Source organism: Vicia villosa, linkage group LG1, assembly GCF_029867415.1.
Source record: "Vicia villosa cultivar HV-30 ecotype Madison, WI linkage group LG1, Vvil1.0, whole genome shotgun sequence".
NCBI lineage: Eukaryota > Viridiplantae > Streptophyta > Magnoliopsida > Fabales > Fabaceae > Vicia > Vicia villosa.
Window position 1 is genome coordinate 74,238,719 of NC_081180.1, and position 10,882 is coordinate 74,249,600.

The 10,882-nt window shown below is 35.2% G+C and overlaps 1 protein-coding gene across 1 annotated transcript; it reads left to right on the forward strand.

Annotated features, from left to right (window-relative positions):
• The first annotated feature begins 2,522 nt into the window (after positions 1-2,522).
• Positions 2,523-5,456, forward strand: LOC131642277 (uncharacterized). The gene is made up of 6 exons (XM_058912559.1): positions 2,523-2,982; positions 3,064-3,112; positions 3,255-3,306; positions 4,630-4,793; positions 4,982-5,098; positions 5,219-5,456. Exons 1-6 carry the CDS (start codon positions 2,591-2,593, stop codon positions 5,378-5,380), a joined length of 936 nt encoding a protein of 311 aa, XP_058768542.1. The 5' UTR covers positions 2,523-2,590; the 3' UTR covers positions 5,381-5,456.
• The last annotated feature ends 5,426 nt before the right edge of the window (positions 5,457-10,882 follow it).

A 10,882-nucleotide genomic window follows, 5' to 3' on the forward strand; every position in this document is an offset into this window, starting at 1 on the left:
CTCGAGAGATCATTAGATTTATTGATTTGAGTTTTAGAAGATGAAGGGACGTGGTTCATCGCTTCCTTTAGCATGACTTCTCCCAACTTATTATTTTTTTCTCAAGATCCTTTTGTTGACCCATTTGCTCAGTTTCCTTGTTAGCATGCACGATTGTCTCCAATGTCTGTTCTAGAGGCGGAGGTAGGGAGTGTTCTTGTTAAAACCCTTCATCATCATTATCAAATCATTAATGATGATCTTGTTGTTTGCAAGACAAAGACAAAAGCAAATGAATAAATAAGATAAACAAACAATATTAGAAGTCATACATAAAATCAAATTTCCTCTCATCACCAAGTATCCTTATTCTCTCTTATTTGGTGGTTACCTCTACAAATAATTGTCTTTATATACCACCTTTTTTCACAGTGCTTGGCCTCCAGAAGGACTGACCCCATATACAAAACCTAGGTCCTCCCAAAAGGTAATAAGCCCAGTCTTTAAACCTTTTTCCTCTAGAGACAAATCACAAGACTTGAAGACATGCATGCTGGGAACCTCCAAAAAATGGTTGTTATTTTGGTACTTAGGAAATTTATCCTCACATTCTATAGCCTCCAAAGCAGTGGGGTTTAAAGAAGAACCCTCTGGTAATACAGTCAGGCTTTCGCGAGCCTCACGAATATGAAGGGTAACCAAGTAGTATTGGTCCTTAAAATTATTGAATTTGTTCATGTAGATGTTAAACATCTTTCTTGCTTTCTAGCAGGAAAATAGTCATTTCTTATGATACATCGTGGTCTCGGTTCATTGTACCTTAAATAGGTAGAAGAAAATTTTAAAGGTGAGAGTATTGTTCTTATATTCACACTAGTAATGGAATACCTTTACATAAGCCCAACCCACAAGATGTAGTTGCAATGGGGTGATTTATAAATGGTTCATAACCCTAAATTTGAACTCGTTGAATGGAAGTCTAAATCCTAGTATGGTAAACAAGAATTCATGGAGAAGAAACATACACCCATTGAAGGGGTTGCATAACCTTTTGTTATACTCTACATGGGAGACTATCCAATCAAAAGACGCACTAACATTCTGATGTGCATTCTTCATCGGATGTGCCTCGTTAAAGATAGACATCGTACCCAAGACATCTCGTTCCACATATGGGTATTGATTTGTGCGAGTAAGAAGCTCGAGACCTCGTTTTTCCCTATGTACAATCTCCTCATCAATATCAACAAGCAAAAAATTACAATAGTAAGTTCTAGAATGCGATCGAGACTCAACCGACCACCTAACCTTATCATCAAAAGGATCTCAACCGTGCTAACACTTAAAGGCCTTAATATAGAATCATTTGATTCATTATGGTACTCCACTACCATCTCCCGATTTGTTATGGGAGTTTCAGGGAAAGCAAAGCGACAACTAACTTCCCTGATGTCAACCCTAAATGGGTTAGCTCCATCATCTTCCTCCACATATATTTCAAGGTCCTCCACATATTGGAGACCATCCAACACTTCAACACTTCTTTCTGAATCCCACACAAAATCAAAACTATTAATAATCTATGGGTTTACCACTCAAGTTCACGACGAAACGTCACTTATGTCATCCTTACTAGCCAAGTTTATGAAAGTAATGTTTGAGTTTTGTATGTTGGTCATGACTATATATAAATTAAAAACAACTGAAATGATAGGGAAATAAGGTGTTACCTTAAGCAAGTTAAGGAATTTGAGTCGAAGGAACAAAGAAAAAATTGTCAGAAACCCATAAATGTTGCACGAGAGAGAGAGAGAGAGAGAGTAAATGTCAAACGAAACGATGAAAGATCACTTATAAAGTAGATATTATAGGTAGAAATGAAAATATGAAGCTTTGTTGCAAAGGGAGAGAAAAAAGTAAGTTATGGCAATTGCCCCCTTTTAATAAGTAATTGGGAAATGAATATCTACAACTAAGATTTAACACATTCATATAAGATGCGAACAACGACTAAAGATTAGCGTGGAAGCCATAACGACATTTGTGTGCATTTGAGTGATATAACGGTGTTTTCAGTTCCCTACCCTAGAAACTTAGGGTCATGCAGATAAGTTACAATGCGAAATATTTCAATTACAAGACAAGTATTTAATATGTGTGTTCTCAATGTCACCTACCCCACTCAACACGTTTGTGACTCCATCTCTAAGATGGGGACCTACCTACCCGAGTACTTCGAGGCGTCGAAGGAGAAAATTCTTGAAGCCAATCGCAATGCTTTTGTAACTATATTAACATCATACCTAGCAAGTAGCAACAAGGACTTTTGATGAAAACTTTTCAGATTTTAATAGTTTTATTAATGTATTGATTAAATGACTTATAAATGAAATAAATAAGTAAAATTATTTAATTATTGTTTTAACATAATTGCATGTATCAACGAATTAGTGGTTCACTTGAAATGATTAGTAAAGAGTGAGTAAAATCTACTACTAGTCTCTAGACTAGAGACATAGATAGTGAGATAAAATGCATCATCATCGTCAAACAAACACCAAAAGAAAACACATTGTCTCTACTCATTTCAGTTTCATTCATTCCGTGACACATGAGCCAACAACTACTATCACGCTCTCTACGACATTCGCCATGCTTCTTGCGCTTTCACCACCACCACCATCCTCCTTCTCCCAAACTTCCACTATTCCACCACCAAACTCATCTTCTTCTTCTTCTTCAAACACCATCCTCATCACCACAACCCACAAAAACTCGTCGTTTCACAATCACTGCATCCCGCGGAAGCCTCCGAAGAGGCCACGTTCCACCACCCATTACTACCACTACTGCCCAACTCAGAGATAGAGTTCCTGAGGAAGAAGAACAAGAAGATTCTTCCCTTAAGAGCCGCAACCAATTGAAACGTGAAGCTAAACGTGCTGTCAAATGGGGAATGGATTTAGCTTCCTTCTCTTCTCCCCAAATCAAACGCATCCTCAGGTTCCTTTATCTTCTTCATTTCTCAATCCATACTTCCAAAAGTTTCAATCTTTGCTGAATTTTGTTTCTGGGTTGTTGCAGGGTGGTTTCATTGGACCAGAGTGTTTTCGAAGCTCTTGCGTTGGTTAAGGTTATTTCCTTTTCTTTTCCGTCTTAATCACTGGTGTTGGCATGATGAGTTATAATAGTTCTGTTTGTGATTCTATAGATAATGTTTTTTTTTTTACTGGTTCGAGTTTATTGAAGAGAAGGTGTTTGTTGTTTTGTCGCAGAGAATGGGACCAGATATTCGTGAAGGAAGGCGACGCCAGTTCAATTACATAGGTAACTAAATCACCAATTACTTTGGAAGCATTCTGTTATGTTTTGTTCTATTAGGGTTTTTCGGGTTGAAAACACACCATGCATATATGAGCATTGGTCCATGTTAATTATCCACTTTCAGTCAATGTTGACAAATAACAGCTATATTGACACTAGGTTAGCGGATCATGAACAAATTGTTAGTGTTCCACAGACTCTGTTTGATAGAATGTTGTCAAATATTATCTATAGAGACGTGTAGCATTATAACGTAGTAGAATTTGAACAAATCACTATTTTCAATGATCTGTGTTGACAATATTGCTTCAAACATTCATTCATGTAATTATCATTACTATATCTTTTGGCATTAATCATGAGTTGGTATGTAACATACTTTAGCAAATAGTAAACTAAGTATGCTTTGTTTTCGTCTTCAATGAGATAATGCTTCATGAACTGTCATAGAAATAGAAACAGATGAAAGAGTGGAAACAAAAGCAAAGTAGGAAGGAGACAATCGATGGGAAATCACAAAGTTGTAAATAGGGTGAGGATTAGAAGTAAATCTTTTACCTTTACAAAGAGCAATGGGTAAATCAATATAAGGCTCGGATGGGACCGTAGTAGAAGAGATTGAACAATAGGTGAATCACTAGAATCAATAGCAGCAGTCTTTGGAGCTGAATCACTGGAATCGTTTTTGAGTTTCAACGTGTTGACGCTCTTAAGTAATACAATAGCGGTCTGAACTATGAACTCATGTTTCGTTGTGACTGGAGAATTATAAGTAAAGATATATGGCTCAAATAAAGGAATATGTATCACCTGGGAAGTAGTAACATCTTTTATAGAACTAGATGTAGTGGGTGAAGCAAAGATAGTGTATCCTCAAAGAATATAACACTTACAAAAACAAAATCAATATGTAGGTGGAGAATAACACTGTTACCTCTTTTGGGGTCTAGAATAGCCCAAAAACACACATTTGATAGCTCTTAGAAAACAAGAGTTAGAAGGCACGTTGAGCGAAACACGCGGAGAGGGCGGAGATGAACAGCATACAGGGGTCCTTAGGAAACAAGAGTGTGTGGAATCGCATTACCCAATACTGAAGATGGCATTCATCAATAAAATTTGCATCAACCAAATGACAACGTTTCCTTTTAACAAATCAAAGTACCATAAATATCAATATCTCTACAATAAATATCAATATCTCAACAATAGTCATTCAACTTATGTGGTAAGTTGATAAGAAATTGAGAATTACTATGGTATTATCATGTCCATTCTGCAGTTCAGTGCAGATTCATGTTCTTCATGCATAAACTGTTATCTCAGGAAAATTGCTACGGGATGTGGAACCAGAATTAATGGATCGATTAATAAAAGCAACAAAGGATTCTGATCACAAAGAGCTTCAAGCTTTAACAGGCTTGGGGTCCGATGATCCTGAAGATGATGAAGAGAACTTGATAGAAACTGAAGAAGTGGAGGAGGATGAGGTATGAGTTCATGTCTAAATTTCTTATCATCTAGACATGAGACTACTAATTATAATACCGTAACTCTATCTCATCTTTATAACAGAGATGTAATTAGGTTGTTTTTTTATTTTTTGCTTTCTTTGATAGCTTAGTTACAATGTATTGTGTCCTAACGAAGTATTCTTATACTTTGAGCAATTTATCAGGAATATAAATTATATGATGATAGTCAAGTAACAAGGTGGCTTGATGGTTTGATCAGCAAGGACATTCAAATCACTAATGAAGTTTATTCCGTTCAAGGTGTTGAGTTTGATCGTCAGGTAATTTTTTGCAATCTGCATGATGATGTTGCTGCAGATATGTGTCTTCTAATGCTTTCAGAACATCAGTTACGGTGAAACATACATCTAATATTTTCACATTGTTCCAATCTTTTTCAGGAGTTGAGAAAGCTCGTGCGTAAAGTGCACTTTGCTCAAGAAATGAAGGCTACTAATGAAGAAGAGGAGAAAAAAATTGAGATATCGGAGATTAAGGCTAAGAAGAACCTCACTTGTTTCCTTCGTATTCTTTCGAAAAATATTGCTAATGAACATTCTTAATCAGACATTGTTTTGGTGTGATACATGATGTTGAAATATATTATTCTTAATGATTTAAATAGTGGATGTTTCTGAATTTTTGTTAAGATTGTTCATTAAATATATGGTTCTGTGCTCTATAAATATTTGTATTAGGTTAATATCCCCTAACAGCAAGTGTCTCACACTCACTTGATTACCACAATGTAAAGGAAACAATTTTATTTGTAAAACCAAACAAAAAATTACTCAATACCTCCGACGAGGCAAAAACAAGACGTTGACAGCTCTAATGAAAAAAAAAGTCATGCTAAGGGCTTTAGTTAAGAAATTCATATATGAAAATTGTTGAGACATGGGTGTTGTTTCCTGGATAATGTAGTGGTCACTTTATCATTCGGACGTGTTTATTTTATAGCAAAATATCACTTTATCATTGAGGCATATTGAACACATATTGGATTACAGTATTTAGAATTTTAAGTGGGAAAACGAATTTGGGTGTCACCTTGCATTATATCAATTTTCATGTTCTTCGTGATCATAATATCATTTTTTTGAAAAATCCAACAAAAATCTCCTTTCATTCTCATTCAAGACTTTTTACTTCAAAACAACGTTCTTCTGTATTTTAGCATCAAAATAAGAAAAAAAATTGGAATTTTAGGTAATGTACATTTACTACATTTATCATTACTTTAGATCATCTGGTTTATTTTGCTAAAATATGTATGATACGTTCGGATTTTAAAATTCAGATTTTGTCACAATGTGTCTAGAAATTGAAATATGGAGTGTTTCGATGTTGAATTAGAATTGTCTTCCGTTAAGATTTTGTCACAATGTGTCCAGATATTGAAATATGTGTTTCGATGTTGAATTAGAATTGTCTTCCGCTATGATTGGCACTAGTTAAAGTGCATCATGATACGTCTTCGAGGCTACTATAACAATGGATGTTAAACCGGGTGATGTCCATGTATATGTTGGAAAATAATTTACAAATAAGCAAGCGTTTTCTATACGTGAACATATGTTTCAATGGATCCGCACGGAGACTGCCAAATTAGGGTCCGACGTTGTAATCGGGAAGTTGGATTTTGGTTCTAATAGAAGACAGACAATTGTAACGATGAGATGCGAAAGAAATGGCAAGTATAGAGAACCTATCCGAAAGTTGAAACACGATGACACCAGATCGAGAAAATGTGAGTGTCCTTTTAATTTGTGCAAGTAGGTCAGGGCAAATAATACATGGACATATAATGTAATTTGTGGTATACATAACCATGTTTTGTGTCACAAGTTAGTCGATCATTCGATTGTATGTTATCTGAATTCTAAAGAGAAGAAACTTGTCTTTGACATGACATTGAACATGGCTCAATCCAAAAACATATTATCCGCTTTGAAAACGAAAAAACTGAAAGTGTCATAAATATTAGGCAAGTGTAGAATGTTCGCACAAGAAATAAGGCAATAAGAGGTTCAAGATCTGAAATTCAACAATTATTTAAGTTTTTTGGATGATGATCATTATGTATCTAGGTACAAAGTGTATGAGGATGGAAAAATCCTTCAAGTTTTGTTTTTGAACTCATCCTGATTCCATCAAGTTGTTCAACATATTTCTCACTATTCATAATGGATTCACTATGTAAGACCAACACATACAAGCTACCAAATCTGGAAATTGTTGATGTTACTTCTATAGATATGACTTATTAAGTTGACTTTGCATTTTTGAAATTTAAAAAAGAAGACATTGTTACATGAGTTTTAGAAGTGTGTAGAACTATGTTGAAAGACCAAGAAAACATGTCACATGTGATTGTCACTGATTGTGACACCACAATGATGAATTCAGTTGCAAAGTTGTGTTTCCTACATCATATGTTTTATTGTGTATGAATCATATAACAAAACATGTGAGACGTAGACTTAAGCATGCAGTAGGGACCAAACAAATCAAGGGTGAAGACAGGAAAATTGTCAAACCTAGTGTGATATTGAAAAGCATAACGTATGTCTGCAATAATATGATAAATTCTACTACAAAAGAGTTATATGTCAAATCTTCCATATTATTCAGAAGGGTGTGCGGGATACATTCGGAGTTCTTGAAATATGTTGAAAGCACAATTCTAAACCAGGTGAAGAAGAAAATTGTTTGTCCTTGGGCTAATCAGGTTAGACACTTTAGAAATACTATAACTAATATAGTTAAATCTACTCACACCATATTGAAGAACTGATTGGAAAATAGTAAAGGAGATTTGGTTATGGGTTGGTTTAAATATCACAATATTAGAACACGGTTCATAGAAAAAAAATCTATATTCACAATTGATGGGAAATATATCTTAAGCGGGATTTAATTTTATTTATCATGAAGCTAAGTGAATGGAGATAATAGGTTCAGATAGCTCAAAGTGTGTTTGTACACTTAGAAGGACGTATGGTCTTCTGTGTGCTTGTTTAATTAAAAAAAAAAAGATAAAACTTGATAGGCTCATATGTATGGATGGGTTTACTCACACTGAAAAAACTTTGGTTTGATGTTGATGGAGTGGTAAAGAAGAGTAAATCAAATGTATATATTATGACATAATGGGAGTTGATTCAAGAGAGTTTTTCGAAAGTTGATGATAACATGAAACTTCTTATTAAAGAGCATCTGAGAAAGATTGCATATCTAAAAACAACATATTTGAAACCTCCCATGGATTGGTAAAAACAAAGAGTGCTCCTAAGATGGTCAAACAAACGCTGAGTGATAATTTAAACAAACAGTCTCCATCCAATTTCGAACATGTTGACGCACATTTTTCGAACTCTTCAATTTCACCATCCAAATAAATTTTTATCAAAGGAGCCCACATAAGTAAACCATGGCCTTCACCGTCATTACTGAAAATGATACACATTGAAGAGTTGTATATTTTTATGCACAAATACATTAATCAGATTATAGGAGTTAAGGGTGACGGTAACTGGGGTTATCGAGTTGTTTCAGCTTTGCTGAGTAACGAAGAGGAAAATAATACCCTTGTTCGTCAACATCTTATAAGAGAGTTGAAGGCGCATAAGGAATCATAAACAATATTATACGCCAAAAGGAATAATTCAATAAAAAGTCATGCATCTCTTATTCCTTGTGTTAGCGGTATAACACTAGAGGCAAAATTGATGTACTTCCTTGAAATGAGTCATCTTCAAACAAATGCATATAACTGGGTGTGTATCGATCTGACAAGATATAGTTTCTCAGAAACATTTTTTCCACTTCAAAGTGGCCCACCTCAAAATCCATTCAGACGCATTATGCCTATTTGGTTGACTTTTAAAATCACAATATTTTATTCAAGATTATTTGAAACCAGGATGTCTTATACCACGACATTTTTTGAGCGGACATATCATTCCACAAAAGAAGCTGAAACTTGGCCAAATAATTTTTGAATTGGATGGAAGAGCTTACCAAGTTGAGAAAAATTGAAAGAATCAAATCAGGAAAACTCAATGGCAGAACCATTCATATATAGAGATTTAGGTGGTGGCATATTTATTGATGCATTTTATTTTTATCTTATAATATATTTAGGTGGTGACATAACAATGTAATCTAGATACATGTTGATGTATTTTAATATTTATCTAACATTACTTGTATAAAAATTGGACTTAACTTTTTTGTTCTAAAAAACATAGGGTAAATACCTATTTTCACCTCTGCCATATGGGCTTGGTTTGAAAAATTCCCTTGCCAAAAAAAAGTTGCAAGAATGGCCTCAACAAATTTTAAAAGTTTCATTTTGGCCATTTATCAGGCCACATCATCAAAAAGTCTAATGTGGCAGTGTTTTTTAAACTTTTTAATGAATTGAATTTCCACATCATATATTCAGCCAATGCAATGATATTAATACCCTTAGTTGTTATATCCACAAAAACTCATATGTTCTTGTGCCCTAACCCATTACATGTTTCTTGAATTTTCTTCTTTCTACATAATGTGCTCAACCCTAATCCACAAAAAATCTCCATAGAAAAGTTTCACCACACTTCACCCTAATCCATTTCCAATCACGCTTCAACCCTAAAACCAAGACCAGATCTACCCAAAATCAACCCAATTTCCAATCCAATCTCTCGATCTGTCTCACCATGTGCTCACTTCGCTCAGATCAACCTCCCAAACCCAACTGAATCTACCCCGAACCCTATTTCCCCCAAATCGATCACTTTGATCGCATCCCTGACTCTCTTCTCCTCTTAGTTTTCAACAAGATCAGTGATGTTAAAGCCTTGGGTCGATGTTGTGTTGTCTCGCGTTGGTTTCACTCGTTAGTTCCTCAGGTTGAGAATGTTATTGTGAGAGTTGATTGTGTTATTTCGGATGATGATTCGAATTCTGCTTCTGCTTCGTATGATAAATCTCTTGGTCCGTTCTGGAATCTTCTGAGGTTGGTTTTTGTGGGATTGCTAAACCGATTCAAACTATCGGTCAGTCTTTGGGTCCCAAGAGAGGTTCGTCTTCGAATTCGAATCCGGGGAATTCGTTTTCGTCGTCTTCGCCACTTGCTGTCGGTAGTGAGGATGATGGAGATGGTGGTGTTACGCATCACTCACCTACTCAAGATTTGAAGAATTTTAATGAGATTCGGTTGCTTCGGATCGAGCTTCATAGTGGGGAGTTAGGTATAGAGGATGGGGTTTTGTTGAAATGGAGAACATATGGGTTTTTGTGGATGTAAAAACTAAGGGTATTAATGTCATTGCATTGGCTGAACATATGATGTGGAAATTCAATTCATTAAAAAGTTAAAAAAAAAAGACTGCCACATCAGACTTTTTGATGATGTGACCTGATAAAGGGCCAAAATGAAACTTTTGAAATTTGTTGAGGCCATTCTTGCAACTTTTTTTTGGCAGGGGGATTTTTCAAACCAAGTCCATATGGCAGGGGTGAAAATAGGTATTAACCCAAAAAGATATTATGTTTGTCTATATGCAAAAGCTTATGTAATGGATGAATCCAAATTTTAATATTTGAACAAATCCTATTTTCCCGTGTTATTTCATACGTAAAAAAGTCAATCCAAATTTCAATATCCAGACAAGCCATTTATATGTATTTATCCATATTTTAATTTCCAAAACGTCCCATGAGACATGGTTGATTTTATATGGTCCGCATTGATCTAAAACTTGTATAAATATGTCTCGTATATTGCTAACAAAAATAACTCACAATGTCTCAATTTTGACATCCCGCATTTGTTTATTTCAATAGCGTGAATCTTCCTTTTGAATTTAGGGTCACAGGGGGACCCCCTTTTCTATATTTGAAATCCAAATTGGATAATCACTTGTGCTAGCACCATACAATTGAATAGTGGTTAAGATCGAGTATTGTTCACCCTCGATTAGGGGTGGAAATAGGTCATGCTAATTGACAATGGGCCTTCGGCCTAGCCTACACAAACCAAGGTCAGACTGGACTTTTTTAAAGTAGAAAAG

Coding starts and splice junctions, on each gene's coding strand:
- LOC131642277 (XM_058912559.1), top strand. CDS start 2,591: ATGAGCCAACAACTACTATCACGCTCTCTACGACATTCGCCATGCTTC. Junction 3,307..4,629: donor ACGCCAGTTCAATTACATAG/GTAACTAAATCA, acceptor CTGTTATCTCAG/GAAAATTGCTACGGGATGTG. Junction 5,099..5,218: donor GTGTTGAGTTTGATCGTCAG/GTAATTTTTTGC, acceptor AATCTTTTTCAG/GAGTTGAGAAAGCTCGTGCG.